Source organism: Phacochoerus africanus, chromosome 8 (assembly GCF_016906955.1).
Source record: "Phacochoerus africanus isolate WHEZ1 chromosome 8, ROS_Pafr_v1, whole genome shotgun sequence".
In the NCBI taxonomy this organism is placed as follows: Eukaryota; Metazoa; Chordata; class Mammalia; order Artiodactyla; family Suidae; genus Phacochoerus; species Phacochoerus africanus.
The window spans coordinates 144,479,885-144,500,448 of record NC_062551.1 but is presented as its reverse complement, the minus strand read 5'-3'; the positions used below and the strand labels follow the sequence as shown (position 1 = coordinate 144,500,448).

Below are 20,564 nucleotides of genomic sequence, written 5' to 3'. Positions count from 1 at the left end.
TTGCAACCTACACCAGAGCTCACAGCAATGCCGGATCCTTAACCCACTGAGCAAGGCCAGGGATTGAACCCGCAACCTCATGGTTCCTAGTCGGAGTCATTAACCACTGAGCCACGATGGGAATTCCAATACTTATGATTTTTAATGATAAAATATAATATTAGTTCTAGGTAGGTAGTTGATACATCTGTCATAGACTAATTGATTGCCTTTAAAGTGAATAACAATTTAATGCTAACACAATGAGCGTCATATTTCTTTCAGATATTAAAAGACTAATTTTTGAAGGAAAGTTATTCTATACTATAGAGCTAGTAGTAGAAATATATGTATGATAAAACAAAATATCAAAATGACTCAATATATAAAGCAGGTAGCTGTGAGTTATTTTAATAACTCAACAATTCTTGAGTATATATTTGCATCTGATTTCCAAATATATAAACATTTAGCATCCTTATTAATATTACTAGAAGGCCATTCCAGTTCTGTGCAGCTGAGGTGCATGGAGTTACCTGGAGTAATTTTAAAAATGATTTTTCATATTGGAATTATTAAAAAATATGCATATGTAATACACACACACACACATACACTGATCTAGGAATATTCTTCTGATTTACCATTGTTTATCATTGGATACCATCCTCCCCCAAGACTAATAAGCATTTGTGAAATGGATCATCTATGACATCCTAATGTATAACTGCAGTCTAGCTGTGGCTAAATGCAGCTTCTACTTCCAGTTGGGAACACTAGCTTTGAAAATGATCCTTGATGAAACAGTCTAGGTAGACTCAGCAATGAGGCAAACTGGTGTAACATATCTGAGTCGGAAAGTATGACAAATGAAATTTTTGAACACTGGAAGTCTAGGCTTATCTCACAGAGAACAACCCCACAACACTTGACCAAATCACTTTCCCATGAGACCAAATATAGAATGCAGTATATTTGGGGGGAGAGGGAGACCTACATTAGGAAGTAATCCTTTTGTACTGCACTTTTACTGCATATAGTTGACTAGGGTGGGGCAGTATTAGGACCTGGTTCATTTGAATTGGAATAACAATACATGGGTTCTACTGTCCTACAGTTTCCGTTCAGATGACTGAAGTCATGGGACTTTCAGCATAGCTGGCTGATGACAGTGCATACTATTTTGTCCCCAAATACAGTACAAGCATGGACATACCAGTTAGATGGTAAGCACTTTAAAGGCAAAAGATCAGAAATGGTACAGTTCTTGGTATAAGACATCACAAAAGTGTTTGTGAACTAAAGTTAAATGTGAATTAGAATTCATGCATTGCACAGAACTGCAGGAATCTGAGATCTTGGTGTTCAACTCTCAGATTCTGTTGAACTCAGGGAACACTGGCGGTGCTTCTACTAAATGCAGAGATTGTGCTAAGTGCCAAGAACACCAAGGTGATGAAGTCAGAGTCCCTGCTGTCAAGAAACTCTCTCCATTCCCTAATTCTTGGTCAGCTTGCTGTGATCACACTTTCTTCCAAAAACCTCTAAGAAACGCCTGGTGGATAGAAACTTGGGAGTTCCACAGAACACAGTTCAACAATCTCCGAATGACGACTCAGGCCAGGTTGCATAATTCAGGTTTGTTTGCAAAACTGAATGTACTTCAGCACCTACATACACATCAGCTTAAAGGAATTCTTTAACAAAGATACTGTATATTAGAATCTAAGATATAGATATGAAACATACCTTACACTCCTGGGTAAATTATGCATTGGCCGGCACCATTCTCTTACTCAAACACTGTCCCTTGCTGACAACGCAGTTAGGGATTAAGTGCAAAATGGCAGCTCAAATAAATGAGCCAGAAAACTGACCTATCACTTTCCTTTTCCACTAAATTAAGATCAAGAGAGCTGGAGAATATTTTGTCTAGAATGATGCAAACATACGGGTGCAAAAACTCTCATGTAGCTTAGCAAAAAATTACTTCTGTGATCTTTGTCGGATGCAAGCATCGTTTTGAATGCAAGTGAGCATTTTTACCACTTTTGGTGACTTCAGTAGGTTTAACACTTATTTTTGAATTTATTGCATAAACTCGTAAAACAAAGGACAGAACTTTCAACCTATTCAGTGAAAATCTATACATTCGAGTTGGCTTTTAAAAAATGTATAACTACTACTTTCTTTCCACCCGCAGGTTGCCATTATCTCAAAGGTGAAATTTTAGCATATGACTGAAAAGTCCTATAACTGCAGCTTCATGATTCAGTCTCTACATGAACAACAATTCACAGTGAGATCATAGGCTCCCTGTGGAAGGTAGTGACATACTTGCTTTATGCAAGGAAGCTGAGGGCATATTGAAAGCATCTTGAATTTAGACACACTGCTTGTGTGGGTGTCAGACATTTGTGTCTTAACTGGTGTCCTGCAGAAGGATCCTCCTTTGGGAAAGGCTGTCTGAGAAAGGTGAACTGGGGCTGTAAAGCTAGGATACACACATGTGGTAACCAGCTCCTCCTCAACATGGTTTTCCAGAGTTACCCTGGGCAGGTGGGACACCGTTCTGCTTTGTGTGGAAAGGATTCCAGCTTGGTTCCCTGCCACCACCAGACACAAATGTGTTGATTTTTCTTTTTTGAGCTTCCAACCCTTGCAACCTTCCAAAAATAAATCAAACCAGCCATCAGGGCACCGAAATAATACTACTACTAATAAGTAGCTTTGCCGAAACTTAAATAAACAACACTTCTGAGGTAAACTTTGCCCCAGAGGTCTGGACACTTTTTATGTAACCTGCTTATTAAGAATTACTAGACCTGGACGCATTAACCCTGAAAATAGATCTTAATAGCAGCCCCCAAACACAAAAGACATGAAACGACAATAAAGAAAAAAAATGTGCACCAACTAGAAAAACATTTGGCAGCTTACTCCAGCCCAAGCTGAAGACCCGACCCCCCCCCCCCCCCCCCCCCGCAACCACCTCCTCTCCCATCCGCCCCGCCTTCAGGCTAAGACAGTCCGCTCGGGACCCCGCCCTCCCCTCCCCTGCCCCGGCCCAGCCCCGCCCCTTAGGCTCGCCTTTCACGTGGCTCCTCCCCCTTCCGCTCCTCACAGCCTTGTTCCAGCAGCCGGGGTCAAATTGTTGGAACAGGCTGATTTGCATTGCCCAATAGCTGCGCGTATGCAAATAAAGCGGGTGCTGGTTGGCTGGGAGTTGGCAGGATAACTCTGGCGAGCGGGGCCTTTGTCCTTCAGTGGCTGTGAGGCAGCTGCCGTGTCGGTGTCGTGGCCCGAGGCGAGGCGGGGGCCCGCGAGCCCTAAGGAGGCCAGCGAGCGATCGAGCGGGGCGGGAGGGGCGGACGGCGCGGCGGCAGCGGGCGCTGGAGTAGCCTGCGAGGGAGCGCAGAGAACAGGCGCCCGCGCGCTCGCGGTGGCAGGAGCAACCCGCACGCCGCTCTCTCTCAGTAGGGGACTTGCAGTTGCAATATGACTTTGGAGGAATTCTCGGCTGGAGAGCAGAAGACTGAAAGGTAAGTGGGCCGGCGCCTCTGCCTGAGCTCTGCTCGTCGTCCTCTGCATGCACCTTAGCGCTGCTGGGCTGTGCACGGTTTTCGGGGGGCCAGAGGTTAAAAGTTTGCCGAGGGCACCTTCTCTCCCGCCTTTCTTCCCTGGGAACACTCCAGAGGCGCGCGTGGACGTAAAGAGCGTGCCCCCCCTTCCACGCCGGTCGAACCCCTTTAAGCTTTTGCAAAGGGCAGAAGTGACCATCCCTGCCCTTGTGGCTCCTGCGGCCGGCAGCCTGTGGCTGAGCCCAGCGCCAACGACTGGCACTGTCCTCAGGAGAGGGTGGCGGGTGTCACTCACGGGGTTTCTCACAGGACTCTGGACGTAGGAGGGGTCATGGGGGGATGACAGCCGGGAGAGCGCCGGGTTTTGCACAAGGCCGAGTGTGCGATGGCCCTTGCGCTCGGGAGGGAGGGTGCAGGGCGAGGGGGCGGTAACGGCCAGGCGTGGCCCCAGGCTGACAGGACCCTCTTCGCTCTGCCTGCTCGTAGGATGGATAAGGTGGGGGATGCCCTCGAAGAAGTGCTCAGCAAAGCCCTGAGTCAGCGCACAATCACCGTCGGGGTGTACGAGGCGGCCAAGCTGCTCAACGTGTAAGTGTGGCCCTGGGGTGTCTCTCGTGGTACTCCTTCCCGCCTCAGCCCCGGGAGGTCGCCTTCGCGGGGCGCCCCTCACCCTGCAGCGCTCCTTCCTGCCACTTTCCACCTGCCCCGTGTCTGTCCGAGGGGCAGCGAGCGGGCCAGGGCGCGATCCCCCTCGACCCGGGCGGGGGGTGCGGGCTCCCACGCAGCGGGTCGTGCCTTTGGGCTCACCGGCCCGGTCCCTGCTCGCAGCGACCCAGATAACGTGGTGCTGTGCCTGCTGGCGGCGGACGAGGACGACGACAGGGACGTGGCTCTGCAGATCCACTTCACCCTGATCCAAGCGTTTTGCTGTGAGAACGACATCGACATCCTACGAGTCAGCAACCCCGGCCGGCTGGCCGAGCTCCTGCTCCTGGAGACGGACGCGGGCCCCACCGCGAGCGAGGGCGCGGAGCAGCCCCCGGACCTGCACTGCGTGCTGGTGACGGTAAGGGAGAAGGGGACTGCAGCCAGGTCAGGGTTAGAGTCCTGGCAGGAAGTCCAGATGGGCTAAGAGTCGCCTGATTGCAGATCTGGAATGGGTGGCGGTCAAGAACGAGGCGCCTTTGCCCTGTTATAGAGTGTGGCTGGACTTTCAGCCGAGATGTGCTAGTTTCATCATCGGGATTTTCTCTGGTACAGAACATGTCTAAGCACGTTGGAAGCTGCCAGAAGCGGAAGGGATCCTTGTGAGTCAGCATTGTCAGCCCAGCTACTCCCTACCTACATCTGCACTACCTCCCGTGACTAATTCCTTTAGCAGGGCAGATTAGATAAAGCCAAATAAATTCCTGGCTCACCCTCATTAAGGAGTCAGCCTCATTCTCTGCCAGTCCGAGCTAAAAATAGAAATGGTGTAGGAGACATACCTTATTAATTCCCTAGAAATACCTTAAAGAATAGAGTGGAATTTTTTTTGTGTGCAATTTTGCATTTTTTTTTTTAAAGTGGAGCCTCCTCTATCTACCAAACCAAATAAACCAACCAAAACCTTGGTAGGTAGAGAACTTGTGTTTACAGAAGTCAACGTGATAGTTTTGTTTTTTACCTTTTATTGCGTTTTGGCTGATCTGCTTAAGTGGCAGCCTAATTATTTTGCTACTCCTGAAAAATACTACTCTCTTTTAGGAGGATAACAGGTGGCAATCCTAGTTAACTGCTATGCAGCTCTCACCTTGTAGTAGCACAGCATGGAAATATTTCTCACAGTTGTTTCACTGAGGTCTCTGCCAAGGTACAAGTTTGGTAGGACAAGCCTGTGAATAATAACTCACATGCAAAAATGAATAAATATTATCATGCAAACATATATACACACATACATACATATATATGTGTGTATGTGTGTGTGTATATATATATATATATATATATATATATATATATATATATATATATGGCTCAGTGGGTTTTGCATGTGTTCAGGCTTTGCAGAATACAGCTTAGTAAAGAATTATCCTTAATGATTTTGCAAGAAACCTCGACCACTTAGAAATTTTACTTTTTATGCTTGGAACTGGTCTCCAAGTCATACAGCCAAAGTAATGAATGTTCAGGCATTTTCCTCTCAAAAGTGGTGTAATTAGCAGCAAATGCTGATTTTTTTTAAGAGTAAATTTATTTTTCTAAATTTGTTCCCAGAATCCACATTCATCGCAGTGGAAGGATCCTGCCTTAAGTCAACTTATTTGTTTTTGCCGGGAAAGTCGCTACATGGATCAGTGGGTTCCAGTGATTAATCTTCCTGAACGGTGATGGCATCTGAATGAAAATAACTGAACCAAATTGCACTGAAGTTTTGAAATACCTTTGTAGTTACTCAAGCAGTTACTCCCTACACTGATGCAAGGATTACAGAAACTGATGTCAAGGGGCTGAGTGAGTTCAACTACATGATCCAGGGGCCCGAAGATAGATGACTTTGCAGATGGAAAGAGGTAAAAATGAAGAAGGAAGCTGTGTGGAAACAGAAATGCAAGTCAAAAGGAACAAAAATTACAAAGAACCACGCAGGACGGAAAACAAAACTATGTATTAATTTAGGATGGTTGGAGTTACATTTAAATAAACCAAATATGTTTTGTTAAAGTTTAAATGTTCAGCAGTAGTTTGGGTATTTTGGGTTTATATGCCCTCAAGTAAAAAAAGCAGAAAGGGTTAATCATATTTTAAAACCATATTTTATTGTATTTTGATGAGATGTTAAATTCTCAAAGTTTTATTATAAATTGTACTAAGTTATTTTATGACATGAAAGGTTATTTATGCTATAAATTTTTTTGAAACACAATACCTACAATAAACTGGTATGGAATAATTGCATCATTTCTTAATGTGTACACTTGTTTCTTTTAACTTGGACTTTCTTTTAAAGAAGTTCTTTTAATATGAAAAAATTAAAACCCTTCTGAATTCATATGCATGTGGTGTATGTGCATTTCTGTATATAGCTGTGTGCGTTTGTACATGTATATATAATTTTTTTCCGCTTTTTAAACATTTGGGGGCCAGACGGGGGCATAATTTTGCTTTTTATTTATTCTTGAGCAAACACATTACCGATGGCCTGCTCTACGCTATATCCAAAGTGAGAAAAACAAAGGTGATTTAAGAGGAGTTGGGGTCGGACTTAAGGAAAAGAAGTGTTAGACATTGCACCTGCAAAACCTGAGTAAATACTTACAGTTTGATGACACTAGTGCTGTAATAAGATTATGTGCAACATGTTGGGTAAAAAGAAGGGAGAGAGAGTGATCAAAGCTACCTGCTAGACAAGTGGAGTTTTTCCTGGGGAGCGATCATTTTATATGGATCTTAAAACAAGAAAAGGATATCGCTAGCAGTGGCACCAGTTTCTGCAAAGGTGTGGAGGCTTAGACCAAAACCTGTTCAGGGAACAAAGAGTGATTCTGTGTGTGCCTCTGGTGTAAAGAGATAAGGGAAAGATAAGGCTGAAAAGGTAGGTGGGAATCAGGCCCAGACTGAAGGGCATTCTGTGTCACTCTTAGCATTTGAGCTTCCTTCTGTAAACTTTGGCCAGACTGCAGAGGCCTTCACGCAGGGAGTGACGTGATCAGTGTTCTAGGAAGATAACGCTGGGGCCTGAAAGACGGGTTATTGGGATAAGCAGCTGTAGGTAAGAAGGCCAATTAGAAAGTGACCGTAATAGTCCAAGGCTGTGCATTTTGCAGAAGCAGAAGCAGGGAACAGGGAAGTGGCCCAAGAGTCTGGTGCTCTTCTTATTCTCTTTCTAGAGCTGTGTGCCTTCCAGCAGAACGTTTCTGCTTCGGTTCTCTGGGGTTTGGTTAAATGACAGCAGATGGGTGAGGTGGAGGAAGAGAGCAAAAAAAAATGAAAGGCTTCAGCAGAACTGTCATCTTTTACTTGGAACTGGTCACTAGATAATTAAATGCAACAACCTCTTGTAGATACAGCCAAAGAAAGCAAAAATGCCCACTGAGGCGAGGCCAAATATAGCTTTAGTCCACAGGATTTTTTTTTTTTTTTGCCTACGTCTCAAACCCCCCATGGCTCCCCTGCCATCTGTCTCTCATCCTTGTCCTGACTACATACAATCAGGAAAAAGTAGAAATCAGAGCAGAGCAAACAACAACAACAAAAAAACCAGCTAACAGTAACAAAAAGTGGAAGTTTCTGCCTATCTTAGGAATAACAGCCTCATGAGCCTTGCAATTAAGTTTCTGTTTTTCCACATCTACTAGAAATGTGGGGCTTTAGGCCTTGTTTAGACTTGTGTCTTATTTAAGCCAGTGCTCAATCCAAAACATAACTGGTAGTTAATATTTGTTTCTTACCTTATCCAAAGATTGAGAGCAGTGAATTTTAAACAGAATTTTTTTCCTCGTTCCCACTAAAGTAAAAATATTTTGGGGCGTTCCTGTCATGGTGCAGCGGACACGAATCCAACTAGGAACCATGAGGTTGCGGGTTCAACTCCTAGCCTTGCTCAGTGGGTTAAGGATCCAGCGTTGCTGTGAGCTGTGGTGTGTAGGCTGCAGACGCAGCTCGGATCCTGCCTTGCTGTGGTTGTGGCATAGGCTGGCGGCTACAGCTCTGATTCGACCCCTAGCCTGGGAACCTCCATATGCCTTGACAAAAGACAAGAAAAAAAAAATTTCAGTTCTTTTGCCCAGTTACTTGATTAAAAACCCTTCTGCAAAGATAATTAAACTGGGAAGGCAGAGTGGGGAGAAGAAGCCTTGCTTGGTAAAAGGAGCTCTAGGAACAGCCAGGATTAGTCCCTTTGCATCCTGTTTTGCTCGTCTGCAAAATGGAGATAAAATTAACCAACTTGCAGAGTTGTTCCTCTCCTATAAAACTGTAACTTCCCTGAAGGTAAGAACCAATCAATGTCTAGTTTGTAATTGCTAGCCCAATACTTAGCTCACTTCTCAGCCGACAGTAGGTGTTGAATGAACATTTGTTGACCAAATGATTTAGAAATAATGCATGCAAATTACATGGCATAGGACAGGCGCTCAATACAGTGTGTCTCATTAAAACAGGTGAAAGCAATAGAAAAGCTTTTAAGGTGTCAGAGAAATCTGGGGCTTATACTATGGTATATATACTTGGAAAAGTGTTTTGAATCTGTATTCTCGATTCTTAGTGCTTAGAGGTATGAAGCGGCAATATGCATTCTTCAGATTGTTTTGTTTCAGGAAAATCTCAGCAATTCATGCAATGGTGCCATTTCGATGTTTAAGTTTTAACTCTTGTTCTTTCCTCCTGATTGAACAGAACACAAAAATAGCATGGCACTGAAAGCTCCAATCCTGAAACAGTTAATTGTAAACAAGTGCACAATGACCCGACCAGGACAGATTCAACTTCTAAATGATGCTAACGTTTTTCAATTGTTGCTTTAAACACTATTAAACCAATTTATTGCAAGTAGGTGGAAATGTTACAACAGGGACAAAAATCCCCTTATCTATCTAAGGTGCATTGTTGGTGGAAAATATCTATTTTTTTCCACTGGCAGCTTCACCTCAGTGCCAAAAATAGCATTGCCCCCTCCCTTCTTCAGCTCACCAAGGCACTCAGAAAGTTCAACTTGTATAATGAGAGGACTGATCTCCTATGACATAGGTTTTATTTCCCAAATAAAGAAAAAAGGGTCATTATTAGGAAAGAGCTGTTTGTGGATTGGTAATTGGAAGTATTTCCAAAGCATGTTTTGAGATGCCTTATTGTAACCCTTATAAAATCCTTGCTTCAATTTTCATCTCTGTGAGTTAAATTTTATTCTTTGATATGTGGTCAAAGGCTGCAAACAGTGAGGTGTCTTTCCCTCCAATTAACAAAACCCTCAATAGTATGATTGAGCACCAGGCCAGCATCCCTCAAATGGAGTTGAATCTTTTTTTTTTTTCTTTTTAATGATCCTTAGGTAAGAAACTCTGTGTGTGTGTGGGGGGGGAAGGTTCGATTCATGAAGACCACCAAGAAATAGTGAGTGCTTATTATGGGCAAGGAGCTAGGCTGGTTATATAGAAGTTTACAAAAAAATCGGACATTCTCTCTGACCTCAAGGAGTTCCCAGCCTAGCAAAGCAATGAGATGGACAGCAATAGATAAAATCCACAGCAAAAGGGTCCAGTAACATGAGAGAGGCCGAGAAAACCACAGTGGGAATCCTAAGGGTAAAAATTTCTGGAGGGATGTCATGGGGATGACATGTAGAAAAAGGTAGGAAGTGCTTTGGTCAGAAGCTAGCCTTGAAACTAGCAAACCTCACAAATGACCTAATTGACTGAACAGTGAATGTAATTCTGCTGGGTGCTATGGTGCATACTTAGACGTAGCCTGCAGGAGCCCCCGTCCTTAAGAAGTTTACCATCTGAGTTCCTATTGTGGCTCAGTGGGAACGAACCCGACTGGTATCCATGAGGACACAGGTTCGATCCCTCACCTCGCTCAGTGGGTTAAGGATCTGGCCTTACTGTGAGCTCTGGTGTAGGTTGCAGACGTGGCTGAGATCCCGCGTTGCTCTGGCTGTAGTGTGGGCTGGCAGCTGTAGCTCCGATTCTGCTCGTAGTTTGGGAACTTCCACATGCCACAGGTGCAGCCCTAAAAAGACCAAAAAAAAAAAAAAAAGAAAAAAGTTTATCATCATGTAAGGAAGTTGGGATCAGCGTATTCACTTCTTTAACACTGTTTATTGAAAGCCCATCAGGTACCTGGCACTGTGCTAGGTCCCTGGGCTACAAAAGTGAAAAAGTCTCTGCTTTCAAGGATGTGCACAATTTATTGCGGAAGACTGACACCTGCAACGCAGGTGCTGCAGTGTTATGTTCAAGGCTTGAGCGTGCGTGGGAGCCGGGAAGGTTTGCCAGATCCAGTGAGACCCAGTGGGTGAAGGGCCTTTGTTCCAGGAGGGGAATGGCAGCTCTGGAGGGTACACATTTGAGGCACACTTGAGGCAAGCTTCTGGGGTACCCACAACACTTAACACAGGGCTTGCTCCAAGCTGAGCACGGCTAAGCACATCAGAATAACTCAGTTGCACTAACAACCCTGTGGAAGTAAGTACTATTATTGCTCTATTTTGAAAGCGGGGAGACTGATACACAGAGAAACTTGCCCAGAGTCTGTTAGAAAGTGGCAAATCTGGGATGCACACCGAGGCAGTCTGGCCCTGGAACCCATATTCTCCATCGACAGGTGGTGACCTGGGGAAAGGTGATAGATAGCAGACCATGAAGGGCCCTGCAGGCCAGCCTTTTTTTATTAGATGCTTAAAAGCCATTTAAAAAGAACTGTTCAAACGGAGAAAAGAGACCACGACAGAGGCAGGGAAAAGATGAAATCCTGGCTCACGAAGTGCTAATGCAAGGTTGGAAACTGGGAGCAAGAGAAATGTGACTCACATGATATTTTCAAAAAGTGTTTTTGGAATCAACATTGACCAAGCAGAAACATCTTAGAAATGTCCTTGATTTTTGGTTCACTTGGAAATCCGTTATAAGTGGCAACAGTGGGCCCACATTCTGCACTGCAGCTACTGGCTGCAGCTGAGGGAGGCCCCTCCCTTTCAGTAAGACAAGAATTTCCAGTTTGCCACAGACCTCACCCCTCCCTATTGTAGATCCAACCCTGCTGGTCTCAGGCTTCCCTTCCTAATCTTCTTAGGCACGTGGGGTCTACTCTCCCCAGCCCCCCAATAAACAGCTGTCAGTCTGGGGCTCAGATTCTTCCTGTGCAAAATGAGGTTATTTATACCATCAGAATTTCTCACATTGTTCCGATGATAGTGAAGACTGATGGGCGTTGTGTTAAAAATACACCTGTAAGACCGCTTTGCAAGAGCTGCAGATTAAGGGGGGCTAGGGAAAGGCTCAATTTATTTTTTTAAACAAGTACTTCAGGTAATTCTTATTATCCAGGGAGTTTGAGAGGCACTGCCTGTTTGCTTGGCGTTCTCCCACCTGAAATTCAGCAGAATCAGGGTTTGCAAATCTCAGGGGAGGGGAAGGGGGCGGCGTTCACAGGATCAGTTTCCTGTCTCCCTGCTGTCAGCCCTCCAGGAGCTGAGGAATACAACTTCCCTGCAAAGGTCGAAGAGATTCCCAGGGAAGAGGTATAACTAGAACAATTTGCTACTTGTGGATAGAGTTAGAATTTACGAAGGTGATTGCTGTATAAGTTACAAGGACCACAAAAGGTGGGAGGGCCCACAGACAAGATGGCTCTTAGCAGTGCCTTGAACTGACTGATCAACTGACCTGGTATGTGCCAGGCACAGCGCTGGGCACTTGGATAAGACGAGGAAGAAGCTGACAGCATGATATAAACAACCTGTCGTCCAGAGTACTGCTCAATGTCAAACACACGGTAGGTGCTTGGGAAGTGTGTAGAATTCCTAATTTTCTTATGTCCATTCGTACTTTCTGACTTTTTACGTGCGTTCATATTTATTAATCCACTTGATTGCAAGCCGGAGCACCCGAGGCTCTGAGAGGTCGGGAGACCCCTGCAAAGCCACATGGCAAGGAAGGGGAGAGTCAGAATTCTGCAGTGAACTACTGTCTCAAAGAGGCCAGTCAGATGGCAGAGGTTAGCCTGGGGGAGGCTGAAACTAATTGGATCTAATCTTTTACTTACCCAGTAAGTGGGACAGAGCCTCAGGAAAACTGAAAGAGACAAGAAACAGGAGGAGGGAGTTGGAAGAATTGTTCTCTTTCATTTTAGAACCTCATCACGGGTAAAGTGATTTTTGTGTCCCGGGGTGCTTCATGCGCACGTCTTTTCTACAATTAAGTGTCTGAGACCTTATGCAGAAAATCGGCAAACGTCCCTGGTATCCCTGCTTAACACCTGATTACATCACCACATTGTAATCACATTACAATCATGGAAGCATTCATTCTGCAAGAAACAGCACATCTGATTTCATTTTGCTTCTTTGTGTAACTGTTAAGGACGGAGCTGGCAAAAGGTGAAGAATAAGAGTAGAGCAGTTAAGACAATAGGTTTTATAGCCAGAAAGATGTGGGCTTGGGTCCTGGATCCCAGCTAGGACTTGGGAAAGGTAACGTAACTTCTCTCGGTCTCAGTTATTTCTCCTAGACAATGAGAAACGACACAGGGCTTACTTACATTATTGGCTTTTTCTGGGGATCAAAGGAAACAGTGCATAGAAAACACTTGGCTCCGTTCCTGGAAGTAGTGGATATATGTAACTAATGATAATTACATCTCCCACAAAGTAGTAACTTTCTATGCATGTGTGTTACCTGTGTAGTCTATGTCTTTAGTCTATGTTTGCAAATTAGAGGGTGATTTAAATGAAAAAGACCTCTCCCCCAGTAAGCTACCTAGCCCCACAGAACTGAATATGGAAAGACACCATCCAATTAAATTATGTTAATTTCTGTTAATCTAGTTTCACCTCTCCATTTCCATTAACTTAATTTGGTTCTTTATCACTCATTTGCATCATCAGAACAGTTTCTGTTTAAAATCAAAGGTTGAGCGCATACTGTGTGCCAAGTACTGTGCTGGAACTTGCTGTAGAAAGATGATTATGGGGCAGTTTCTACCTGCAGTCTAGTGCAGGAAGCTGACAGATGCAGAGAATTTTCAAGGTGGTGTGGCAGCATGGCAAGTGTGGGCATGCGCTCTGTGTGTGTGTGTGTGTATGTGTGTGTATGTGTGTGAGTGTATGCTTAGGGCGGTGGCAGTGGTGAGGAAGCCTTCCAGGAAAGGGTGATGCTTGACCTGAGTCCTGAAGCACAGTTAGAAGTGAGTCAGGGGAGAAAAATGTGGTGCAGGAGGGACTCTTTTAGTCTGTGGTGTTTGCTAGAGGATTAAGCCTTAAGGAAGGGAGTTGGGAAAGGTAGGCTGAAAAAGCAGTCGGAGATCAGATCCTGGGGGCGTCTTGTGTGTCCTTTTGAGGAGCATGGCTTTGCGCTGCAAAGAGGAGGCTTCAAGAATTTTATAGAGAAAAGTAAGGTGGGTTAAGAGTGATCTATGGCTCACTCTGCTCAGATGCATTCAATCGCCCAGACCAGCGGGGTGGGGTTTGAGGTGATTATAATGTAAAGGAACAGCTGATGGCTGCTCACTGTTCTTGGGTATCCTGCTCCCCTGTCTTTCATTCCACGAACCTTCCTTGTTGGCACCCCTCACCCCAGCCTCAAAAGTAAATTTTAGGATATAGGCCTCGGAGTACCCGTCCTGGCACAGTGGTTAATGAATCCGACTAAGAACCATGAGGTTGCGGGTTCGATCCCTGGCCTTGCTCAGTGGGTTAAGGATTCAGCGTTGCCATGAGCTGTGGTGTAGGCTGCAGATGCAGCTCGGATCCCGAGTTGCTGTGGCTCCGGTGTAGGCTGGAGGCTATAGCTCCGATTTGACCCCTAGCCTGGGAACCTCCATATGCCACGGGAGTGGCCCTAAAAATGGCAAAAAGACAAAAAAAAAAAAAAGAATATAGGCCTGGAGTTCCCTTCGTGGCTCAGTGGTTAACGAACCCAACTAGGATCCATGAGGATGTGGGTTTGATCCCTGGCCTTGCTCAGTGGGTTAAGGATCCGGTGTTGCCATGAGCTGTGGTGCAGGTCGCAGACGGGGCTCAGATCCTGTCTTGCTGTGGTGTGGTGTAGGCTGACGGCTACAGCTCCAGTTCGACTCCTAGCCTGGGAACATGCCCGAGAGTGCAGCCCTAAAAAGACAAAAAATAAAGAAGAGCAAAGGGCAGAGGTGAAACTCGAAAGCAGAACTCCTGAAGCCAGCTAGACCTGAACTGAGGCCCATGGACTTCTAGTAATATGCGTAAACTAATTTCTTTTTCAATTAAAAATACGGTTTTAGTTTTATTTGCAACTAAAATTAGGGACTGAGGGATTTCCTGGGTTGGAGATTTCAGGGCTAAAACGAAGACTGTCCCACGTAAACAGAAGCCGTTGGTTATCCTACTACCAGGGCAGGCATGGAGGCTGGAGTCTCGATGGGAGGCTTTTGCAATTGTTCATCAGTCAACGGGAATGGGACGGGCCCGAACTTGCCGTTGATGAGGAAAATCAAGGTTGGATTTTAGACATATTTGGGACATGAAGTGGGCCAGGCTGTGTGATCAGATGTAAGGAATGAGGGGGAAATTCTTAAATGCTGCTCAAGTTTCCGGCTGGGGCAATTTAGACACAATACTGCTATCAATTAAAGTTTTGGGAGGGAAGGTGGGTTTAATCCTGGACACATTATGTTTCAAGTCTTTGTGTGACTATCTATTAAAAATGTCCAGTAGAAGAGGTAATCTGCATGCTTGAACAAAAATGGGCTGGATGTTGTTTTTTTTTTGGCCGCACCCTTGGCATGTAGAAGGTCCCAGGTCAGAGATGGAACCCTCGCCACAGCTGTAACCAGAGCCACAGCAGTGACAATGCCCCATGCTTACACTGCTGAGCCACGAGGGAACTCCGGGCTGAACATGTTTAGATTTTGGAATCCTCACCATGTAACCGTGGGAGATTTCCAAATAGATTGAGTAGCAGTGGGCCAGGGATAGAAATTTGGGACTGAGGGTGGGATTTTAGAAGAGGGGTCAGATGGGAAAAAGGAGAATCTAAAGTCACAGGAGTTCCCATCGTGGCTCAGTGATTAACGAATCCAACTAGGAATCATGAGGTTGTGGGTTTGATCCCTGGCCTCGATCAGTAGGTTAAGGATCCAGCATTGCTGTGAGCTGTGGTGTAGGTTGCAGATGCGGCTTGGATCCTGAGTTGCTGTAGGCCAGTGGCTACAGCTCCGATTAGACCCCTAGCCTGGGGACCTCCATATGCCGCAGGTGTGGCCCTAGAAAAGGCAAAAAAAAAAAAAAAAAAGGTCACGGAAGCTGGCTGCTGGGGCAGCATGATGAGTGTACAGAAGAGAATAATTCCCACTGTTAGAGGCATCCAAAAGCAGAGACTAAATGATTCCATTGAATTTTGAAATTAAGAGTGTGCTGGCCATTTTATTGGGTGAAATCAGTTTTGCTGTGTTAGTGGGAATTGGTTGCAGTCGGTCAAGAAGATGATAAGTGGGGAAGAGAGGACGGGGATTGTGGACCACTCTCTGGGGTCTGGGGAAATCTTTATTTTTTTTCTTTTGTGGCCACATCCAAGGCATATGGAAGCTTCCAGGCCAGGGATTGATCCTGCACCACAGCAGTGACCCAAGCCACTGCACTGACAACGGCAGATCCTTAACCCGCTGTGCCGCGGGAGAACTCCTCTATGGGGAAATCTTGATAAAGGAGAGAAAGGGATAAGAGGCCTTGGGAATAGCTGGAGGACTTGGCCTTGAACCCGAGGTTGCCTCTCACCTCTGAGTCTGATGGAAGTTGTTTGTTGGGGTGTGATGGAGACACTGAGGTGGGGGAAGGTAGGCTGAATGGCCCCAGCGTGTTTTTGCTGGGGAAAGCAGGATTATTTGCTTGATGGGAAGGAGATAAACAGGGGAACCGAGTAGGGTGAGAAAGGTTTGGAATGGAGGAGTTTAACAAGGACTTACAGGAGTTCCCGTATTGGGTCAGTGGTTAACAAATCCGACTAGGAATCAGGAGGTTGCGGGTTCGATCCCTGGCCTTGCTCAGTGGGTTAAGGATCCGGTGTTGCTGTGACCTGTGGTGTAGGTTGCTCCAATTAGACCCCTGGCCTGGGAACCTCCATATGCCTTGGGTGAGGCCCTAGAAAATAGAAAAAGACAAAACAAAACAAAACAAAAAACAAGGACTAGTAAAAGAATTGTGAAATGCTGCTGCCTGTTCCTCTCCACTAGTTTATTCTCCTTGTTTTCATTCTAAGGATCTTTAAGAAAACAAGGCTTATCGGGGTTCCTGCTGTGGTGCTAATGGGATCAGCAGCATCCTTGGAGCACTGGGATGCAGGTTCAATTCCTCCCCTGACCACCACCCCCATCTGTGGCTTAGATCGAAACTGCAGGTGGCTCTGGTCCCTGGCCCCAAGGGGTGGCCAAGAAAGAAAAAAGAACGAAAACAAAGCTTATCATGTCAGGACCCTGCCGAAACAACTCTACCAATTTCTTCCCCTTGCCTGTATGATCAATAGGAACACTTAACCTTTGATAAATGGACTCAAACTTCCTTCCTGGCACCGTCAACATTTTCCTCCCCATACTCCCACCCCAGAAATGGCTTACTGCAATGCCCCAGACTTCTTTAGAAACTAGCGTTTGTACACAGTTTTTGATGCTGGGAATATCCTTTCCCCAATTCTTCACTTACAAACTCCTGCTCATCCCTCAAGGCCCAACTGGTATATTGTTTCCCCTGTGAAACCTCTCCTGACTCATTCAGGGCGGTGACTTCTTATAATAGCATGTACCCCATTGCATGGTAATTTATTGTTTGTGTTGCCTCCTACTGCCCCCCTCCAACCCTCACCCTGTTTTGGGAGATTCTAATTTTTTCTGGGTTTCTCCTGGAACATATTAGCACAGTGCTTATAGGCACTACTACAGTCCTAGTAGAAGCTCAACCAATGAATGAATTCCTCTTTGCCCGGCTTCTGCAAACCAAATGCTCTGCTATTCACATTTAATGCTCCATGTGCTCTTTCTCTTTTTGTAGTTATGTGTTTATGAACTCATGATACCTGGTTAATGCTGTGTTGAAGAACTTTGCTCACTTAATTCTATTAATTGCTTATGTACAAAATACCTTTCTACACTTCATTTTTCCTTCCAAATTCTTTCCAGTCCTGATGAGTCAGTAGCTGAAGTATCAGGAAGTGATTCTTTAAATATCTTTTAAATATCTATAATTATACACAGTAAACCCACATACCCTTCTATGACCCCATACTCTAGACTTTGGTTCTTTTCCTCCTGCTTTTCAGTTCAAGGAGAAAAATGTGAAATAACTGAGGGTGAAGATGGCCAAAAGTGGCCAAAATATCCAAAAGTGAATTGCTATCCTCTTCCAAACTTGTGTAATATTGGAAACGAGAAGAAATGTTAATAATTACCTAGACTAAATCCTTCTTACAATGTAGATCTTTTTTTTTTCTTTTTTTGGAAACAGGCCCAGAAGTCATATAAATCCTAAGATTGCACAGCAAATTAGTGGCAGTCCAACCAGAAACATATTTCCTAATTCCAAGGCCTGTTTTTTCTCTTACCTTCATACTGACAACTCATGAAAAAATGCAGGTGTTTTTTTTTTTAAAGCATATCAAATGCATTTTTGGTTTCTCTGAACTTTGATTTTTCTCATATGTAAAGTAGGGATAATAATAGTAGTGACCTCATGGGTTTGTTGTGAGAATTAAGTGAATTAATGGATGCAAAATGCTGGGAATAGTACCTAACCATAGTAAGTGCCTGGAGTCTAGTAGTGTTTATTATTTTTAAAAAAACACTCAATGAATTTTGTTATATTTATAGTTGTACAGCAATCATCACAACTTAATTTTATAACATGTCCGTCTCAAACTCCCAGTCCATCTCTCTGCAACACACCCCTAACCTGTCTCCATTGATAACTGTTAAGTTTTTCAAAGTCTGTGAGTCAGTTTCTGTTCTGCAAATAAAACCATTTGTATCCTTTTCTTAGGTTCCACGTATAAGTGATGGCATATGATGTTTGTGACTCACTGTCTAACTTCACTTAGCATCATAATTTCTAGGTCCATCCGTGTTGCTGCAAATGCCATTATTTCATTCCTTTTTATGGCTGAGTAATATTCCATTGTGTATAAGTACCACGTTTTTATTCACTCCTCTGTTGATGGACATTTAAGTTGCTTCCATGTCTTCGCTATTGTATATAGCGCTACAATGAACACTGGGGTACATGTATCTTTTTGAGTCATGGTTTTCTCTGGATAGATGCTCAGGAATGGGATTGCTGGATCAAATGGTTGTTTGTTTTTGTTTTTATCGTCATTGCTCTAGAAGGTGCATCTGAGAAGATATTGCTATTATTTATGTCAGCAAGTGTTCAGCCATGTTTGCATCTAAGAGTTTTGTAGTATCTGGTCTTATATTTAGGTCTTTAATCTATTTTGTGTTATTTTTCAATATGGTGTTAAGGAATATTCTAATTTCATTCTTTTACTTGTAGCTGTCCGGTTTTCCCAGCACCACTTATTGAAGAGACTGAATTTTCTCCATTGTGTTTTCTTGCCTCCTTTGTCATAGATTAGTTGACTGTAGGTGCAAGGGCTTAATTCTGAGCTTTCTATTCTGTTCTACTGATCTATGTTTCTGTTTCTGTGCCAGTACCATACTGTTTTGATGACTATAGCTTTGTAGTATAGTCTGAAACCAGGGGGCCTGATTCCTCCAGCTCCATCTTTCTTTCTCGGAATGGCTTTGGCTGTTCTGTGTCTTTTGTGCTTCCAAACAAACTTTAAAATATTTTGCTCTAGTTCTGTGAAAAAATGCCATTGGTAATTTGATAGGGATTGCATTGACTCTATAGATTGCCTTGGATAGTATAGTCATTTTCACAATATTGACTCTTTCAATTCAAGGGCTTGGTATATCTTTCCATCTGTTTGTGTCATCCTTGCTTTCTTTCATCAGTGTCTTATAGTTTTCAGAGTACAGGTCTTTTATCTCTTTAGGTAGGTTTATTCCTAGGTATTTTATTCCTTTTGATGTGATGGTAAATAGGATCGTTTCCCTAATTTCTCTTTCTGATCTTTCATTGTTAGTATATAGAAATGCAGTCAACTTCTGTGTATTAATTTTGTATCCTATAACTTTACCAAATTCATTGATGAGCTCTAACAGTTTTCGGGTAGTGTCTTTAGGGTTTTCTAGGTATAGTATCATGGCATCGGCAAGACTGATAATTTTGCTTTTTCCTTTCCAATTTGGATTCCTTTTATTTCTTTTTATTCTCTGATTGCCATGGCTAGGACTTCCAAACTATGTTGAACAGTAGTGGTAAGAGCAGACACCCTTGTCTTATTCCCGATCTTAGTGGGAATTCTTTCAGGTTTTCACCATTGAGAATGATATTAGTTGTGGGTTTGTCGTATATGGCCTTTATTATGTTGAAGTAGGTTCCCTCCATGCCCACGTTCTGGAGGGTTTTTATTGGAAATGGGTATTGGATTTTGTCAAAAGCTTTTTTCTATTGAGAGGATCATATGGTTTTTATTCTTTAGTTTGTTAATGTGGTGTATCACACTGATTGATTTGAAGATATTGAAAAATCCTTTCATCCCTGAGTTAAATGCCACTTGATCATGGTGTACTTTTAATGTATTGCTGGATTTGGTTTGCTAGTATTTGGTTGAAGATTTTTGCATCTATGTTCATCAGTGACGTTAGCCTGTAATTTTCTTTTTTTGTGGTATCTTTGTCTGATTTTGGTATTAAGGTGATGGTGACCTCATAGAATGGGTTTGGGAGTGTTCCTTTCTCTGTAGTTTCTTGGAATAGTTTCAGAAGGATAGGTATTAACTCTTCTCTAAATTTTTTGATAAAATTCCCCTGTGAAGCAGTCTGGTCCTGGACTTTTTTTGTATGTTGGACGTTTTTAAATCACAGTTTCAATTTCAGTACTTGTGATTGTCCATTCATCTTTTCTATTTTGTCTTGGTTTAGTCTTAGAGGATTATACTTTTCTAAGAATTTGTTAATTTTTTCTAGGTTGTCTGTTTTATTGGCATATAGTTTATTGTAGTAGTCTCTTATCATCCTTTGTATTTCTCTGTTGTATTTCTCCATTGTAACTTCTCCTTTTTCATTTCTAACTTTACTAATTTGAGTCCTCTCATTTTTTCTTGGTAAGCCTGGCTATAGGTTTGTCAATTTTGTTGATCTTTTCAAAAAAACCAGCTTTTAGTTTCACTGATCTTTTCTATGGTTTTCTTTGTTTCTGTTTCATTTATTTATGCTCTGATC

General features: G+C 43.6%; 1 protein-coding gene across 1 annotated transcript; it reads left to right on the top strand.

Moving 5' to 3' along the window:
- Positions 1 to 3,193: 3,193 nt before the first annotated feature.
- GADD45A (growth arrest and DNA damage inducible alpha) lies at positions 3,194 to 6,500 on the top strand. The gene is made up of 4 exons (XM_047788696.1): positions 3,194 to 3,521; positions 4,047 to 4,148; positions 4,389 to 4,626; positions 5,820 to 6,500. Exons 1-4 carry the CDS (start codon positions 3,478 to 3,480, stop codon positions 5,931 to 5,933), a joined length of 498 nt encoding a protein of 165 aa, XP_047644652.1. The 5' UTR covers positions 3,194 to 3,477; the 3' UTR covers positions 5,934 to 6,500.
- The last annotated feature ends 14,064 nt before the right edge of the window (positions 6,501 to 20,564 follow it).